This window comes from Corapipo altera, unplaced genomic scaffold (genome assembly GCF_003945725.1).
Source record: "Corapipo altera isolate COAL_440 unplaced genomic scaffold, ASM394572v1 295, whole genome shotgun sequence".
In the NCBI taxonomy this organism is placed as follows: Eukaryota; Metazoa; Chordata; class Aves; order Passeriformes; family Pipridae; genus Corapipo; species Corapipo altera.
Window position 1 is genome coordinate 864968 of NW_020884936.1, and position 20127 is coordinate 885094.

At 36.9% G+C, this 20127-nt stretch overlaps 1 protein-coding gene across 5 annotated transcripts in view; it reads right to left on the minus strand.

The window, feature by feature from the left end:
* CTNNA2 (catenin alpha 2) overlaps positions 1-20127 on the minus strand; it is a 505236-nt gene that overhangs the window by 92520 nt on the left and 392589 nt on the right. For all 5 annotated transcript variants that reach the window (XM_027660541.1, XM_027660548.1, XM_027660542.1 and 2 more), the window contains one exon: positions 8297-8449. In XM_027660541.1, the coding sequence (XP_027516342.1) occupies positions 8297-8449 (153 nt within the window). The remainder of the gene's footprint in view (positions 1-8296; positions 8450-20127) is intronic.

Consider the following 20127-nt stretch of genomic DNA (forward strand, 5'->3'; position numbering starts at 1 on the left):
TCATAACATTGTAGTAGAAGCAGTATGATATACTTATGATGGGTTTATCATAACCACTTTGTTAGAGTCCAGACAATGGGATGCAGGGAAAAAAAAACAGGATAAGATCCACTATGACCCACACATTGCATAAGTTGAAGCAACAGAGACACTCCAGTGCAACTCTAGTGTACTTGTGATATTGGTATTTGGAGATGATGCTTTTTGTATTTGCATTCTTTGCTCTGGATTAATAAAATTTATTTCTCAGTGGACTGTATTGGAAAATTTGTCACATATAACTTGTTATAGTTTTTAAAATCAAAGCTGCTACAGCTTTCGTTCAAGATCATGAGATTTCTAGATTACAATTTTTCCCTTTACATCAGTTCAAAGCTCCATAATTAAAGATGCCATTCTGCCCACAAGTGTCTGACATGACTTTTCCTTGGACATCTCCTGCTCATTTTTTGAGTATGTCTGAATGCTCTCTATTATTTCTGACTCACTATTTCCCTGTAAATGCTTTTTTTCAGCTTCCTTAGAAATACTTACTGCTTTAACTGAACTTTTTGGTTTCTTAAATAGTCCTAATCCCTCCATCTCTATCCCGAAAGGTTCAGTCGTGGATGACAGATTTCCTTTCTCTATAGTAATATCAGCTGTTTATTTTATTTCTTACTTTGCTGTGAGTTTGGAATACCAGCAGAGATTCTTGTATTTCAGGCTTTCTTTTATTCCCCACCATTACCCTTATTTCTCTTATATTTCATACTCTAAAACAAGTTATTTGATTTAACTCTTCTTTCTTACAGTGAAGCTTAAGATGCACATGTATAAGCACTGATTGAAATATAACCCTGCTAATACACCAGAGAACAAAGGCCAAGATGCTAAATATTTTACAGAGTAGTAAAGTGTTAACCTGTCTTGAGCAGCAAAAATTAATCCAAACACACAACTCCTAGAGTATAGGTTGAGGTACCTGTTTTAAAGAAGCACAGGTAAAGGCATCAGTTCTGGTTAGGGCTTGTTACCAGAGGTACAAATAAAACACTTTATTAAATATGACAGGAGATTAAAAAATAAAGAATGAGCATAGTGAGGTGGGATTGTCTAGAAAATATCACCTTTGAATAACCAACATGCTGAATGTTATATTGCATCTTAGCATACTAAGGTTTCAAAAACAACTGGTTCAGGGGAGTTAAACCATTAATTTATACAATCAATCAATTAAAATAGTACCAAGAGCTCTTGACTGTATTATTAACAAGTTATAAGTCACACAGACTGCTGTGTGATCGGATTGTATGGGATAGTAGGTATAAATGGATACTAGAGTGTGTAGGAGTCAGGTTATTTTGGGAAAATATGAATCACACAGCACAGTAGCGTGATCAGAGAGGAGAAACGAGTCCCCAGCTCAGAGGGTGTTATTCACTAGAAAAATATTTTTTAAAAAATTACTCACTGATTAAAAAGGGAGTAATTGGATTTAATCTCTTCTACAGAGGTCTTAAATAAGCATGGTTAAAAGTTGATTATCTTAAAAAAATAATCAGATAACTGGAAAATGTTGTGAAATTACTACAAATATGTTTTTCTGCAAGGAGAAAAGCAGGTATTTCTCATGAAAATAATTAACAGAGTACACATAAAAAATGTGAATAAGTGGCAAAATTAATTTATAAAAACACCTCCACCACTTCTTTTCCAATGTGTAAAAGCTCATGATACAATCATTTGCTAATGAAAGATGACTTATAGGAAATCAGACAACAGAACCAGCACAGCACTGGCTTTATGTTTACAGTCCCAAAGCTAGAGAAGCTTTCAAGTTGACAAGGGGGATTCTGTAGCAATTTACCACCTAGGGTTTTTTTAATTTATTTTTTAATCTTGTACTTTCCTGGGAAGGAAGAAAAATATTATCATTACTCACAGGTTGCTAATTTTATGTAGTATTTGCTTATTATTTACATTAGAGAAATATGTGTGAAAAAATAATTTATCCTTCAACCCTTTTGGTGTTGCTACAAAACGGAGAAATGTTGCAATCTAAGAAAAAAAGGAAAGGGGCAAATGAATAAAAAGTGATTACACGAGATATGTTAATAGCCCCACAGACTGGTGTGTATTACTGGGAAGAAATTTTGGAAACAAAGCTGTATTGCCAAAACAGCCATGAGATAGGGAAGCTCCTCCCCTTTCAGCCATCCTGGATTCCTGGGTTTCACCAGAACCTAAGGCAGATGTTGAGGGAACAGCTTGTGCTGTAGCTAAGTTCTCCATTGCCAAATTGTTTAATTTCCCCCATATTTCTGTGTTAATGGTGCCTGAAAATCACAGACAGGTTTTGCCACTGCCTCCTCCCCCAGCAGACTTTGTAACCCTCAGAGATGGACCAGTTTTGCCTGAAGGCAGAGGTGGCTTTTGGACAAAAGCACTCTTGAAAATGAAGACACGGAGTATTTTAACTCCTTTAATTACCTACCTTCTTCAGAGACAGATAGTCAAGAGGCTCAAAACCTCACAGAGCATCAGTTATTTCTGTGTCTTACCTTTTCTATAAAGTAATTTGATTTCACTTTGGTGTTAATCTAGAAGCTGGAAGGTGAAGCTGTCACAGATCCCAGTGGACTATCGATATCCAGTGGTTAAAGTAAGGGAAAAAGGCAACATAAAGAGTTCACCCATGACACTGCATTACCAGAAAGTTTTATCTTGAAAGAATTTGAGTTCATTTTGCCTCAAAAACTTCCCTCTCCCCCCCTCCAAGGTGGAGAGATGGGCACTAGATCTGGCAGCAGCAGGGACTCAGAAGAAATAAATGCAAAGAGTTCAAGCTTTTCATTGTCTTGTTGCAAATAATTGGACTTGTGGCTTTAGCTATGTCAATATACTAATAATGCTGACTAGGAACTGAGAACATCTGTTGCCCACACAGGGAAGAAAAGCCTGGGATGCAAATTAAAACTAAACTGAGCAGATGAAACACTAGGACACAAAGGCAGCCCACAGCTTTAATTTGAAATAAAATCTCTCAACTTGAAGAGCTTGAATTAAACTAATCTATGACCTTCCTAACATTCCTTGATTAGAACCACAGATTACTACCTTCTAAAGAGTATTTCTTATCTAGCTTAATGTCAGCTAAAAGAAAAACACAAGAGTAAAAGCTGATCAGAGGAAATCCAGAGATGTATACATTTTTGGGCAGTTGGATACAGAAGCTATGAAAGAATATTGACACTTTTTCTCCATTATCAGAAACAAAAAGCTAGTTGTATATTCTGATAAAACAATGAAATACATCAACAAGAACACTCTTTGTTCCTTGAACTAAAGTTGCAGAAAAAAATGAGCCCATTTTTTTTCTTAGGCTTCTTCCTCTGGGTTTTGTCTGTCTCTAATTAAAATCTGTCAGTTCACAAATTTAGAAAATATTTACAAAAGCACAAATAAAACACTATCATCTACTCCTTATGAAGACCACTAGTACCTCCTGGAAGTGAGTTTGAGTGCCACAGTGTGAACTCTCAGCACTCCATTGACCTCAAGTGCGTTGCAGGTTTACACAGATGATTTTCACTCCCTAAGAGAAAGTCTAGTTTTGCATTTCTTATGAACCAAATGCTCTGTGTGCTTTTCTGAGAGATATTTCTGGAAAGAAAAAAAATACTGGGCTGGTTATTAGCTCTGATAATGCTGATGGAAATCTAGATTAAATTAATTACCAACCACCAGAGTAAAGTTTTCCTTCACACTTTCTCCCCTCTCCTCTCATTGCTAAATCAAGTAATCAGGGGTCACTGAGTAAGTGCAGTTGATTGTTTTGTGTGCTGTGCATATTGACAGTGGGTTTTTCCCTCCTGTCTTCAGTATGCAACCCTGTTTCTACATTTATGATGGGAAAGCACACAATCAGTCTGAATTGGGGAGCTCTGAATAATACAGTTCTTGGAAAATGAAGGGTAGTCTGCATTGTGTCTCACAAAGGAGTTCAAACACTTTTCTTCTTCCCCTTGAGAATGTAAAAGAAAAAAATCCCCAACCCCTAAAATCCCAAAGTAACCCCATTATCCTCTTCAAAGTGGAGAACATTAATAAGGGCTCCTGTAAACTTAATAGACAAAAGAGACTATAAAACAGAAAGAATGGAGCTGTTGGATTTAATCTCCTACAAATTACTATCCAACCTTATCATATTATTGATTTGCTTGCACTATATCAACTTTAAATCACCATAAACCATTGCCTAACAGAGTTCTTTCACTGGCCAAGTGTTCTTAGAGGAAAACTTTGATTATTTGGTGTGTCTCAGAATTCTATTAAGTTTGTATGAGATGAGACTGATAGATTCATGCAAGGCTCCACAAAATTCTCCCTAAAAATCAATTCATGTTAAATTTGCGAAGTATTATCTTTTCAAAAGTTAATTTTTAGATGCTTTAAATTTGGTGCTGCATCAGTTCATGTTGAAGAACAAAAAACCCCTTCATTTTAGTTTTGTTGGAAATAATTTTCAAGAAAAAATAATGTGACTGGATTTAACTCTTGTAAATGTTCACTGACCACCAAATGGTGAAATTCTTCAATAAAAATATTAAAACTCCCCCAAACTGAAATAACAAGTAGAACTCTCTTGGACTCATGTCTATCCTCGTGAGGATAGAAAGTCTGACCCAATCCACAAAGGGCCTATAATCTGAATTTCAACTGAACAGCCTGCTATTGTGGCCCTTGAGAGTTTACTGGATGCTGAATTTCATCTACCAGGAAAACTTGTTGGATTTACTAATTTAATTTTGCAAGAAACACTCCAGAGGACTAACAGTTAAACCAAGGAAGTTTTACTAAACAAAATAATGAAAATTAATTAATTAGCTGCCATATAGATGGCATCAATAGATGCACTGAATAAATCTGAGCTGATTTATCAGTCAAGTGCCTTTGTGTGGTAGGTATGTGAATTATCTGTCATTAACCTTATGCTAAAAATGAAGGTGCCTGGATAGAGAAGTTAAATGACTTCCCAAGGTCACATCTGAAGCTGGCATTACAACTCAGGCATTTACTGACTTTCAATCATTAAGAGATACTTTTTAAAAAAACATTAAAGGGATTCATGAGGTAAAGATCATGACCTGGAAAGGCACCATCACTTCTCTAACCTCAGCTTCAGAGGGCAGGAAAAAACTGAAAGGTGACTGCTGAGAAATGATTGGAAGTAAAATAGTCGGCCCTTCAAGCCTGGAGTAACTTCTGTTTTATTATTATTATTATTATTATTATTATTATTATTATTATTATTATTATTATTATTAACCTCCAGAGTCTGTATGACAGATAAAATAAATTTGATTTCTTTTGGATGATTTACATCATAGTAAAGTACCAGCTTGCTCTGTGTTTCCAACAAAACCCATAGACAAACCTGGTTGTCAGTGAATGCCCAGAGAAATGACAATTCATCTTCGTGGTTATTAATGTTATGATAACAGGGAAGGGAAAACATATATATATCATATATATATATACATATAATGAAAACAGTTTTTGAGAGAAGATTTGAGTATTCTGCAATATGGACTATAAAAGGAAGTTTACCTCCATAAGCCTCATACTTACAGCAGGCATTTTTTAAAATGCATTAGCCATGCAAAGAAAATTTTGCCATTTGTATTCATCAAATATCAAGAATTGCATTTTTTTTTCCTCAGGATGTTAAAAAGTAGGTTTTATGTAAAGAAGTATTAAAACATGGATTATTTTTTTCCTGACCTTTTGATAGGCTTTCTATTGAGCTTGGTAAGACATCCAAGAAATTCAGATTCTGATTTTAAAATTGATTAATACTACTGAGTTTTCACAGTATTGAATTTGCAGTGCCAAATTCCTCTGACATGAGTAAGTGCAACTCCACATACTTCAGTGGAGCTGTGTTTGCATATATTAGCAAGGAATTCTGGCCCTGTGCCTGGGAAAGGATCTTACATTTCATAGTCACTTGATTATGTCTCATCTTTAAACCACATTTTACTATTTGCAAAATACTTGACCCACAAAGCCACAGAAGCCCATCTGCTGAGATTCCATTGTGCATCAATAAGTAAAAATGAGGAAACTATTTTAAGTGTAAAATCTAGTGGAGATGGGACATAAATCTGTTCCAAATACTTATTTCCTTGTGCAGCCTGAGAAACTCGAAATCTGGGTTTCGAAATTTCACTTGCACTAGAAATTAATTTCTTCAAGACACTTTTCACCTCAACCAGAGATAGTCCTTACAACTAAAAGGGCAAGATCCACCTAAAAGAACCCATCCTTGGAAAAGAATACGGATGAACACAGAAACGAGTACCAGCTGTCCCAAACATACAAGAATCAATTAGGAATCTGCTCCTAATACTCTGGAATAACCTAAATAGAAAAAAAAATAAAATCAAGTATTAAGCCCAACATCTATTGTTACTATCAGCACTGCTTTGTTGGCGAGGTACCTAAAGATGACCACATAATGTTAAAAATCATTAACCAAACTCCAGTTTGGTCTAAAATATGAGTCTAATGTAATGTCAGGTTTGTAAAACTGGAGCTAGAAAACTGTATCTGCTCTTTGGTTGGGTTTCATAGAATCACAGAGCCATAAAACAGTTTGGGTTGGAAGGGACCTTAAAACCCATCTCATTCCAATCCCTGCCATGGGCAGGGACACCTTCCACTAGACCAGGTTGTTCCAAGCCCTGTCCAACTTGGCCTTGGACACTTCCAGGGATGGGGCAGCCACAGCTTCTCTGGGCAACTTGTGCCAGGGCCTCACCACCCTCACAGGGAAGAATTTTCTCCTAAGATCTCACCTAAACCTGCCCTCTGTTAGTTTAACACCAGCATGGTTCTTTCTTCTTCCAGTTAAAGGTGGTGTGGGTTTTCCTTGTGAGTGTTTTTTGGGTTATTTTTGGTTGTTTTGCATTTTTTTTAACAACACAGCTAAAAGGTATTTGTCCTCCTTTCATGTCAAGATCTCCTATGATAATTTTAATATATCTACTTAGTAATTTTTAACTTTTTAATAATGCTGTCATCACAAAACTTTGTTCCAAATCGGTGGAGGAAGTGACTGCTACAATACTAACCCCATATGTTCATTGAATATAAGACTAGAACTCTGACTGACACTATAAAATAACTATGAATACTGTGGAGGGGTTTTCAGTTTATTTGTTGGGGTTTTTTTCCCTATACATACCTACTGTCTATTTCCTTTTTCATTGCCACAGCTCCAGTTACAAGGAGACAGTAACAAAGTCCATAGTAACTAAGAAACCCTTACTCCTTCCTTCAGCTCAGGCACCACAGAATTAGGATGAGGCCTGTTTTAAGAACAGACGACATTCAAAGGTATAGTTCAATACTTGTTAAATCAGTAGTTCCCCAACAGCATTTTCCTTTGCTAAAGAACATTAGCAAGTGTGTTGCACAGTCTTCAAAATAATGTTGGTGCAGAAAAGTCGATAATGCCACACAATATTATCAAGCAAATCACTGAGTTATATTTGTCTTAAAGAAATAGAAGCATTTTTTCATAGTTCTTGATCGGTTAAAGGGCAAACTGAGAAGGACATTAGTATTTTAATAAAAGTCCATTCAGTGTTGATCCAAGGTTTCAATTATTATATTTTATACTCCTCATGGTAATAAACAAACAAACAAACAAACAAACAAAAATTATTATATTTAAATTTATTTATAAATGAATAAAGCTATTTCTATATCATCCCTGAAGACCTGAAATTACCATTGGTTGACTTTACACAGTATGTCTCTTCAGAAAGAGAAGATACTATAAATATATATATTTATATATGATATACAGACCTTTCAAGACCATATGTGTTCTTAAGGCTATGACTTCTCTACATGTAATTTTCCCTGTTTTAGTTCAGACTGACAAGTCTAGAGCAGCCTTTGGCCACCAGATAGAGTACTGTGAAGCCCCTATTTGGCTTTTTACTTAATAGCGATTAAGATCAAATATATAGTTAGTAAACCTGAACTGAAATTTACTTCTTGTTGCTCATGCTTTTTGGAAAAATACTGGAAATACCACTTTTAACGTGCTCAACTGCTTTAATGAGCTGCTAAAGCACAGCACGTGCTTTCCTCTGCCAGTCATCCAGGCATTTCTCATGCAGTCACGGGGATAAAGTTGATCAAAACTCCTGAAACTATAATTGTAACATTTCATCCATTTTTTTTTGCCTCTCCTAGAGATGGAAGATGGAAACCTGGCTGAGTCAATAAGGTCACTTACCTCAACTAACTTGTTGGCGTGTTCACGGAAGACCTGAGCGTATTCCTTCACTTCCTTCTCATTCCCGCTTTTTGCAGCCTCAATGAGAACCAGTAATGGGACATTGGTCTCCAGGAATGAATCTGATATATGATCCATCACTGCCTTCCGGAGCTGTGACAAAAGAAAGCAGAGCAGTAAATAAAGGAGAGTTATTCATATCCATTCCCACTATTCTTGGCTATTCATATTCAAGCGTTGATGTCTCACATCTCACAGCAATACATGGAAATTTGCAATTTTTTTCCTTCTTTTCTCCAAGTTAAATATTTCCAACAAGCACACAAAATTAAACACTTTAAGGCCTAGGCTCTGCCAAACCCTCCTGGGATTCATGTTGGCATACACCTAATCCTACTGGACTGAATGGATCTATACAGGATGATGGTGATTACCTGCCTAAGACATTGCAAATTGATGAGAACTGAAAGCTCCCCACTACTTGAAAAAAACAGTTCAGCTCACTTAAAAGCCAAATATGGATTAAGGAGCTTAACTTCAAGCAACCATTAAAAATATTAGCTTGAATATTTCTAAGCCTTCTTTAATTCCTGCATTGAATAGTATTCTGTGCAATAATTAATATTTCATGTGCTTCATATTCTTTTTCAAATACTTTCAACAGGTATAAACAGAAACCCCATTTAAGCATTTTCCAGGTAGATTAGAAAACACACCATAGTTTATTACAAAGGAAAAAACCCCACATCCTATAAGTTACTGAAGATTTAACACCTGTTACTTCATAAAAACATCTGTTTGAAACAATATTACTGTAAGAATGATGCCACTAACTTCTTCTCTACTTTATTGATAACCACTAATTAGTGTCAAACTTCACTAAAATTTGAAAGACAGCCAGAAAGATGACTGAAATCTTAAATAATTCTTCCTGGAAGTATAACTGCTCTGTAGGATTGTGGATCAGAAACATTTTGAGTATGCCTTCCCCAACTTTTTGGTTGTTAAGAATGAAAAACTGTGGACTGGAACACAAGCTGGGAGCTATTCAGCCTGGAGGCCTGGGTAGCCATTAGTCTCCTTAAATCATGCATTTTTAGTTGGATGAAACATCCAGAAAGGTAATTTTCTCTATTTTGCAGTCCAGATAAGAAAGCTTTAGCTAGACAAGGTGTCATCAAAACACCCAATCATACTGAAAACTGGTATATTGTTAGGAGCTGTAAATACACCAAGATGCATTTGCTGCTTGATGGCAGCAATTCTCAGCTCTATTTGAATAAGGGCAAAGCTAACTTTGAATATTTTCATTCAATCCCTGAGTGGTGCAGTAAAAATAAGCAAAGCAAAATACCATATATGTGTTTATGTGAGGTATTCCTTTTATTTCCATCACAACTACAGCAGTCAATGTATTAAACCCAGCAGTTCCCAATTCCCCTGAAAAATTAATTCTACTCAGATTCTACCTGGAACGTTTTTCTCCACTTCCAAAATGATTAAAGGGGCTCAGAATAGCTAAGTCAGTAACACAAACAGGCAGAGGGAAAAGACAAAAAAAAAAGAAGAAGAATCTATCAGAGACCTACCAAGAGTTAGGAAGCTGGTGTGTGTTTGCCACCACCTATTACATTTACATCTTGTACTCTTTCTTTTTTTCCTCTCCTCAATCTGCTGCTATCCACTTGCTGACTCTTATTTTATTCTTGCATTAAAAGCTCTCTTGGACCATCCTTTGGGTCTGTTTGCACAGTATCTCACACAATGAGATCCCTATCCCTGAATAGTTTTCTCATAATAAACACTAATATTGCTTCAAATACATCAAAGCATTGCAAAAAATCCATATTCTAAGATGATAAGAGTCAGAAAATAGTGCACCAGCACAGCACCCTGCATTCTGTGGCTGATAGATTTCCAATCACTATGTACATCAATCCTCTAACTTGAAAATTGAGACACATGGTGAGATTCTTGGGGTTGTCCTGTGCAGGACAACCAGGAGCTGGACCAACCTTGTAGGTCCCTTCCAACCCTACTAAATGAAGGGTTTCACCTGTAGCCAGCATTAAGGGAGACACACTGCCAGAGAAGGTGCATCATAAACTTGCTTAATCACCTCTTGCAGATGTCCATCTCCCAGCACTTGCTGGGAATATCTGCTCTGGAGTCAGATGCCTCACTCGTGTACCTGCAGCTAGACTTTGATGCCCATTGTACCAAAACAGGCCAAATGGTGGCATTTCCAAATGAACACACAAAGATTTTGAAAATCCCATGTGGTTTCCATCCCCTACTCAGCGAAAAATCCTTAAGAAAATCCACTTACTCGAGTTCAATATGTCAGTAAAACCTACTGTCCACTGCACTGAAAAAAACTTACTTTAAATGCTAAATGAACACTGACACTTTTCTGTTTGCATTGTTCCATAAGGACGTATCTGTTCCAAAGGGTTTTATTCAATTCAACTTTTGATCAAAGTTAATTTGGTGTTATAGATCTGGCTATAACAATATGCCCCATGGAATTCTAAGAAAATCTCAGGATGTTCAAGGAAGCAGCTTATTTTCATCAGTGTTAAATATCTTCAATCTACAACCACATACCAGAAATCAATAAAAAGGACAGCAAGAGCATCAGCTAACCAGTAATTTGGAGTTTCACATAGCAGATATACAGTAGAGTTCTATCTGAATCAAAATTAATGAATTAAATGGATATCTCATTTCTAATGGCAACTGTGTGTTGGCTTATGAGGTTCATAATTGCAGCAGCTGAAAAAAAAAATCTGAATTCTGACTGTCACAGGTTTGATAAATACAAAATTAATGAATTCTATTTCCCTCTGCTGTGTTAATCATCGATATCAGCAGCATATTTCTGCCCCCTCCTGTAAACAGGAATTAGAATTTCTTTAGAAATTTGTTATCTGAGTTTTAGGATGCCCTTGCATTGAAGCTGAAAGGTGTAGTTAACGGGTTTTATGTACGCAGGAGACCACAAATTTTGCCATCCTTCACCACAAGCTATAAAGAACGACTTGACAAAATCATTTGTTAAATGTGACAGGAGTGTGAAGGCTAGACATTTATCCAACAGCTCAAATGGATACATGACAAGGTAATATTAATGGCACAAGATGAGACATTTGAAAGTATTGGCTCCCCATTACCAGTCTATTTGATCCAATTAGGGCTATTCATCAAGGCAAATAACTAGTGGAAAACTAATCCTGTATGTTCCCCTGCAGAGTGCAACAAAGTCCAGCCAAAGTGATGGCTTTGCATCCAGGGATTTCACTGTTTCAGACAAGTAACATCAGCTTAGAAGGGAACGGGAGAAGTCTGTGGCTTGAATTTAAATGCTCATAAAACAAGCAGCAAAAGCACATCATGTTTTATTCTCAAACCAGTATGAGAGCTCCTGCACGTACCTACATTAGCAAATGTCTCTGCAATGCCTTAATTTATGCTGCATTCTGATGTAAATATTATGACAAAAACTATTACTCATAAGACAATGCTTTAGGTTTTTCCCCTCCCCACACTGAATTTTTAAACTAGAGGTGAATTCAAAGCGTGGGTAGTTTCCACTACATGAAACTTTATTTGTTAGAGGGGGAAGCAGATTAAATTAAGGTCTTGCTTAATTCATTTTGTCACAGAGAAAACTTTATTAATCAACATAAAACTAAAAGAATAATAAATTTGCCAGGGTGGCCAACAAAAAAACCAAACATAGAATGAAAACATCAAAACCTGCAAATATTTTTAAAAGCAATGAATGGTGTAGCACAAGGCAGATTTTTTATGTCTTTCCAGTTCAGTCAATTTAGTCAGTTTATGGTGCACAGTCAAGTTGCTGTTTTTGATAGCATCATGTTGTACTGTTCTAAGCACTGTTTAGGGCTGTTTTATCATTGTTGGTTCACAGCTATAATCGAGCTCAAAGAGGTTAAATGCCCACCAAAATGATGTTTTCCATGGCTATATAACAATTTTAGAACCAAAGTGTCTCAGTGCTACTTACAGTCTAGTAAAGAATTAAATGTCTAATCCTTACACTGGAAGGTAAAGTCACAGCAGGAGATTAATGACTCTAACAGGTTGCTAAACTTTATAAAGCCTGGCAGTATCTGTAACAAAAGTTTACCAAGGAGCACCTTATTCACCACTTTCCATTTAAAGTGCACTGCAACCCAACTCCAGTTTGCACCTGCAGAGCACTCCCAAACAGGTATTAATTTAATTGAAAGGGATGAAAATAAAGTTTTCTCCACTGCAGTTAAAGTGTGTCACCTCCAATGTGCTGTGAAATTGAGTTCTAGAGAATAGGGCAGTGACCATTAGAAGCTTCTGCAGTGCAGTGCTAAAGAGAAAGTCCCAGTCAATTCTGCAAAGTACGTCATATGAAAAGGTGATCAAAGAATGGTAACTTGGGGGATGTGGACAGTAATGTCTCGATGGATTAAAGAGCAAAAAAGATTAACATTTAAAGCATGTAGCACTTGGACACTCAAACCACAGATTACTGAAATACATTAAATAAAAATATTTAAGATTTGAGCCTAAGATAAAAACTCAGGTAATACTTGATAGAGTCATGAAGTAGCTGGGGCTGGAAGGGACCTTAAAGATCATTTAGTTCCACAACCCTGCCATGGGCAGGGACACCTTCCACTAGCCCAGGTTGCTCCAAGCCCTGTCCAACCTGGCCCTGGACACTTCCAGGGATGGGGCAGTCACAGCTTCCCTGGGCAACCTGTACCAGGGCCTCCCCATCCTCATAGCCAACAATTTCTTCCTTATATCTAATCTAAACTTCCTCTCTTTCAGTTTGAAATTCTTCATATGTTTTTACGTGTGTAAGGTTTCTTCTCTCTTTAAAGAGAAACTTCCCTAATCAGAAAAAAAAAAAAAAAAATGGGGGTGAATTTACTAAGAGAAAACAATTGAAATGCCAACTTTTGACCAGAAATTTAAAAGAGTATAAGACACACACACAGAAAAACATTATTTCTAGTCACAGGTCACTGCAAAGGTTTCCTCAAAATGGCAGATGGTATGAAGCACAGAAGAAGCCAGTTACCAAGCACCTAGGTTTAAGTTTGTTTGTTTTTGAGGGGGTGGGATGGATGGTTTATCAATTTTTATGACATCAAATTTTAAACCACCTTTTCAAAAAAAAAATTTTCATCAAGAGCAAGCCTCAGGCTTGCTAACAACATGACTGCAGTTACATAAAAACAGAGAAAAAATTATATGTTTAGGGGAAAGACATCCACATACCCCTCAAACACAAGTGATATCAGGACATGAATTCTGTCTTTTATGTCTGGATAGAACAATGAAAACCAAACTCTGACTGCAGTTCTGGGATAATAAGAAATATGTATTGTTTCTAGCAATAAAGGTTTACACAGGGCATTAACAGGTAGGGGAGAGTACAGAGACTACCATCAAAAATGCTGGAAAAACAGAAATACAGGTAGGGACTGAACAGACATTGAAGAGTTTTAATGAAGTCCAAGAACCCAGAAGTGAAAGACAGAGATTAAATTTTGCATTCTGTATGACCTGGCAGGGTAGAGTTGTGATAAGGTGAATGTGGAAGGATGAAATTGCAGAACAGGAAATTACATGTAGGAACAAAGAAGGGAAAGACTATAGGAGGTTATCCCAGTAAAGAGGGTTAGGACTTCGAGAAATAATGCTGTGAAAACTGAAGAGGGTTGTAAAGTATGCAAAATGTCACAAGACTGCACATCTAGAGGGTCTGATGCAAAAGGTGTGTGACAAAGGGGAGGGTAATGAGCAAAGATAAAAATAATGAACTAAATATCCACAGGTTAAATCGAGAACCACAACACATTGTATAGCTTCATGTGGTGTCTCAGGGTCTGCTGAAATATTTAAACCAAGTAGAGTGGCTTTGGAGTTTTACGGGTTCTTTATATATGTATTTTTTATAAATACAGTAAACAAAAAAAATAATTGAGGGAAAACCTGTTTTGGGGAGGTTAAATAGCTGTTTTGGTCAAAATGGGAAGGTAATTGCCTATGAAAGCACTTAATGAAGTTATCCTCAATATGATAAAAATGTGTAACAACTTCTCTTAAAGGCAGTCAGATGCAATAAACTTTAAGGGTTTAATACAGTAAATGCTACACGTGTTACTCTTGCATTCTCACCTATCCCAGCTGCAGGAGCAGGTTGGCACACGAAATATTATCATCAGCTTCTCTAAGGCCTAGAGACTTAGCACAATGAAAGCTGATGACAGCCCTTGGGTAGACCTGTCTATCGAAGTGCCAGACAATGGCTGAAACAAGATTAAAAATTGATCGTGTTCTGCAAAAATGGATTTCTCATCATCCTTTCCAAGAGCCACTCGAAGTCACAAATGGATCCTGCCCCATGGACAGAGATGATTGATATCTGATGCTATCAATTATCATCCATGCTTTTCAAGAAAGCCCTGACTGCAGCAAGATCAGAGTCTGGCTTATAGAGTTGGGTTTGGGTTTTGTTGGGGGTTTTTTGTTTGTTTGCTTGTTGTTTTTGTTTGTTTGTTTGTTTTTTGATTGGTTATTTTTAAATTTTCTTTTTGGTTTTGGGGAGTTTTGCTTTGTTTGTTTGTTTGTTTGTGGTTTGGTTTTTTTTTGGGGGGGTGTGTTTCTAGTTTTGTTTTTGCTTTATTTTGTTTTCTTTTCTTCTCCTTTGCAGTAATTTCTACAAAGTAAAAACCGAAAACAAAGCTTTTTGTATCTCTGGTTGCTTTCTACAAGTAGAAAGTAACATTAAAGACATTTCACAACACTTAGAAATAGCGCTACTGAGCAAAATTGCAAGATTAATGTCAATTAAGACACAAATGCAGTGTTGAAATCCCATTTGGAAATTAAATTCTATGTACTTTGCCACTGCTCATAAACCCATTAGGAAGACAACTTTATAGAAGTCTTTTCAAAGGACTGTGCTTCCCTCCACATCTACTGTGCTCTCTACCTCATGCTACTGCATTATTGATAATGAACATCAAAATTTGAAGCTAATTTTGATTCTTTATCAATCCAAAATCTGATTCTTTATGTATCCAAGCTTCTGTAAGTTTCTTTAGCTGATGTGGCTACAGGTCAGTCTCTAGCTGACAACATAGAACAATGTAAGCTTCTTTATGTAAAATTGTCATATAATTTTTTTTCCTCTCTGGTTTGTGGGTTGGTTTGGTTTGGTTTTTTTGCCTTTTTTTTTTTTTTTTTTTAAATGTAGCAACATTATAGATTTCTGTTCTGAATTTCCTACATTTACAGTGTCTTTTATTAAAAAGAGTTCTAAAAACTCCATACCTGTTTCTCTGCTGTGATTACAGAGCTTGGCATCTTCTAAAGGTCCTGAACTGAGCACAAAAATTTTTTGAAATATGTGAGCTTTTATGAAGACTCATTATTTGAAGAATAATACACAAACTATATCTAATGCAATATAGCTGTCACTGAGTTTTGCCTCATAATTCTTCACAAGTCACTTTGAAAGGCCAACCCTCTGTGCTCACAGCTTCACTTAGTTTAGAAAAAAAAATAAAATATATAAAATCAAGTCCCTATTTCAAAAAGAAAAGCAGCCATAGTTACTACACTATGGCTTTTGCCAGACAAAAATAATCCATCATGGGTATTATGCTGCAGATCAAAGTTTCCCTCATTTGATCAAAATGTTACACACTGCAGCCTTACCCAAAACTACCTGATATGGGCACAGTTTCCTGAAATATGGCACCATATGTGCATCAGTAAACATTATGTGTAGAGTAAATTAAACACAGCCTTGTAATTAGGCAGTACGGAAATTAGTGCAGACCTGAAAGAGTAAATCAGCAGTATTAAAGCACTCTCCATTTCCTCTGAAGCACTTCAGAGCACCATAAAAACCTCAATGTCACAGTGATGAACCTCTAGGAGTGTATTTTGAGGGAGACAAAGACATGTGCACTCAAAGAAGTTCAAGCCCAAACCATTATTAACTAAAATTAAAGTAACAGTTCATTGTCTCTAATTTTTTAGATCAGATTTTTTGATATGTTTCTAAATTTCCTTTCCTACAGTAAATACACCGGTTATTCTGCCAAAAGAGAGTAGACAAAAAGTGGAATATTGAACAGCATGCCAGGGTCTAAGAGTTCTTTCAGTCCAAGATGGTGACATTCAGGGTATTCCTACCTCTGTTTTGTTAAGGCCATAAATTCAGTGGAAGATGAAAGAATAAAGGACTTTATCAAGTGGAGCTTTGCTATCTCTTCTTTCTAAGCCAGGGTTACAGAGGACTCCTGCCTATTACCATTGTAGAAGCTGCTGGAAAAACCTACTAAAGAAGTACATGCAATGCAGTGCACCCACATTAAATGAATCCAAGCCATAAATACGTAGCACTGGCACAGAAATAAATCTGTATTAGCATTTGATAGACTGCTTTTGGGAAGCCAGCTCCCAGATTTCCATATTCAAGAGCACTGGAGTCACCTCAGACAAAAACAAAACGTACTAAGCAACAAGGGAAAGGAGCTGAGTTTCTAAGGAGCACAAGCTGATGCCACAGGTGGCCTCGGGTTCAGAGACATTTAGATTGACTTAGGGCTGGTTCCCTTTAAAAACATCAACATTTTGTCAAGGAGCAGTTTCATACAACAGAATGGGGCAATATTACCAGTAACACTGCAATTCCCCTTGGAAACAGCCAACACCTCCTCTTTGGGAGGGAATGCAGCACAACCTTGGCAAGACTCCTGTGGATCATCTGTTTAAGTGTGGCCTTGATTCAACTTTGCCTTTACAGAATAAATCTTTAGTAAACATTCATGCAAGATTAGATTTTGAAATTATAACCTTCTTGGATATTCTGCTAGTACGTAACACTTTCATGAAATTTTGCATCTTTGAACACTGTATCAACATCAACTCCCTTACAAATTCTCAGTCTTATGTGAAGCTCAGTAAAGGGCCATGACCTGCTCTTTCTGTGTTTTTAGCTCTCCTTAAATTATACAGATATTGAATTACAAAAAGCTGCCTTCAGGATTTATAACTTTACCTAGTGCCCTCTTGTCTGCAACAAGGGGCACATCAAAAGCTACTTTTATGGTAATGAAGAGGGAGAACGTGCTTCCCCAGCCCTCCCAGAAATGCCCCAGTTGCTGCACTGTTGACTGGCTTGAAAGTCAAAGGCCTATTTACACAAACTACCTTTGGGCTCTTATTTTCGGGGTGCCTGAATTAGGAAGCAGTTTGTTCGTGACTCCCTCTATACAAAGAAATATGAGCTCAATGCAAACTGCATCCTTGCAACCCCAAATCACCCTCCAAAGAGGAACTATCTGTTGACTGTAAGGGAGACTGAAGGAAAACCATTTCCTTATGTCATCACCCAATTTTCATAACTGACATCAGCTGGTGTGAATCCTCAGAGTTCTCTCTTTCCTCTTCACCCTGCCCCCTAAATATGAGTTTTTTATTTCTTTGGGTGTGTTCTTCATCTTCTTTGAGATACTGAAAGGAGTTTGTTTTCTAATGGTAAGTTTGATTAAAATTGGGTTCACTGTTTTCTTCTGAAGATCTTGTTTTGCTTTCTGAGCACTCATGCTTCCCTTGGGCTTATATCTTAATACACAGATGCTGTGCACCTCCTAGTGCTGGTACAACACAGAATACCCAAACTGAGGCAGCTTCAGATTCTTTTTCTAAAACTGGACAGTAAGTTGCTTGTCTTCATAGAACACAGCAGAAGGAAGAGGGGATAAACAAACAAACAAAAGAAAATCGAGTAAGTTAGTCATGAATCAGAGCAGCAGGATTTAATTTCTAGGTGCTGCTGGCCCTCCCTGAAGCATTTGCAAGTCATCTGGTCTGTCTATGAGACAGGAGCTTTGCTGCAAAAAGATGATGATAAGATTTCCTCTTTTGGAGGAAGTCCTGTGTTTTCTTCAAAGCATTTACATAGTGTAAAGAAGAAACCTATGCCTATACTTGAATAGAGAGATTTAAGTCTACAGACTGAAAACATTCTATAAGTGTCTATCCATAACATAATTCACATTGTATGGGTTAGCTGCAATAAAATCTGTTCCAACAGAACACGTTTTTTCAGTTTTAGGTGTCCCATCAGTCTAATTCCATGAGTTAATATTCATGGTTTTTATTCTGAGACTGTCTCTGGAGTCTATGTCAATTTTTGGCAGGTTTCAAAGTGCTAAACAGTTCTCTTTTTTTACCACAAATAGCATTTATAAACAGCAATACAACTTAATCTATGTGGAAGTGACTGACATAAAGAGCAAATGGAGACACGCTGCCACTCAAGAGCCAGAACAGAAATATATGATAAATAAGCCTAAGAACATTCTGAAGGCTGTTACCCAGTTCAGACTTTTGTAACCCATATTAAACAAAGGACACCAAACTGTGAGCACTTTCAGAGGCCTATGAAGTTGATAAAAACTGAGTATGATCAAGATGTTCTCCCCCAGATCTTTGTTTTACCAAATTTGCGTGAAGGACTTACAGGAGGTATTTGCCTTATCAACTTTAACCTTTACAGAATTTGACTTGTAGGCTGATATAGCTACTGAAGCAGTGTTTGATCAATAATCAAATCCAGGATTTGATAAACCTTGTGGGCCCCTTCCAACTCAGGATACCTATGACTAAAAGATAAGGAGTATAATAATTGTAGATTGAAGGGAGGTGCTCTAGAGAAAATGGTTGATAACAGACTAATGAATATTGTGCCCAAAGTCCACCATGTGTCTTACAAAGATATTTGCAAGGGTCATGTAAAAAGATGTACTTACTACATGATACATAAAGAATTGATTAGAGGTATAAAAAGGATAAATATGACCGGGATATATACTTTTTTTTTTTTTTTGACTACTGCAAATTATGTGGATGACCAAGTCTGAGTGTGTGGCTGATAGAAAGACACCATAGCACAGTCACCATTAATATTAGTTCTTGCCTAAATGTCCAAACCTGATCCTGAGTACCCCATGTCACCACTCCTAGGGTGTTATTAGTGGCTTTAGGGAAAGTAGACACTGAGAATAAAGCAATAAATATCCTAAACTCAAGCAATATTCATCAGAAAGAGGGAGAGAGCTCATCTAAACCAATGTAAGAATCTTAGAAGTTCTTATCTTTCAGCTTTCAGTCTGTAAAATAGCTGAGATTAAATCATCAATAACAAGGACAGCCACACCTGAAACCCATTCTTGGAAAGTCATATGGGAAAAAATCCTTACATTTCACTGCAGAAATCATATTGAGGTGTTTATTTATGGATAGTGACATGCTATAGTTCTACATTACCAATTTCTAGCAGTTACAGATCACAGAGCAGAGCAGAACAGGACCACAGTCTTGATCATAAATGCTTTTGTTTCTGACTGGTTTTCTGATGAAATGAGGCTCAGAAATTACAGTAACTCTGCCCACTTTTTCAAATACATTTTAATCTGTTGGCCAATTTTAAAACCATCTGACAGAGAGAAAAAGATCTTAAGGATGCTGAATAGCTGGAGTCTGATGAAAAATTGTCTGGGTAGGAGAACAGTGACCCAAATTAGAGTCCTGTGGAGGGAAATTTGTTCTGTGAAGTCAGTAGCTGGCTGGCCAGTGTACTAACACAGGTACCAGCTGGGCAACCACCACGTGGGTACTGGCTGAGCAGGAGCCAAATCCAGCCTCACATCTTCCTGCATTTCACCAATCCGCCCGGAGTAAAAAAGTGAGCTACAGATGAGGCAGCAGCAGAGAGGAGAAGGACGGGTGTGAGAAAA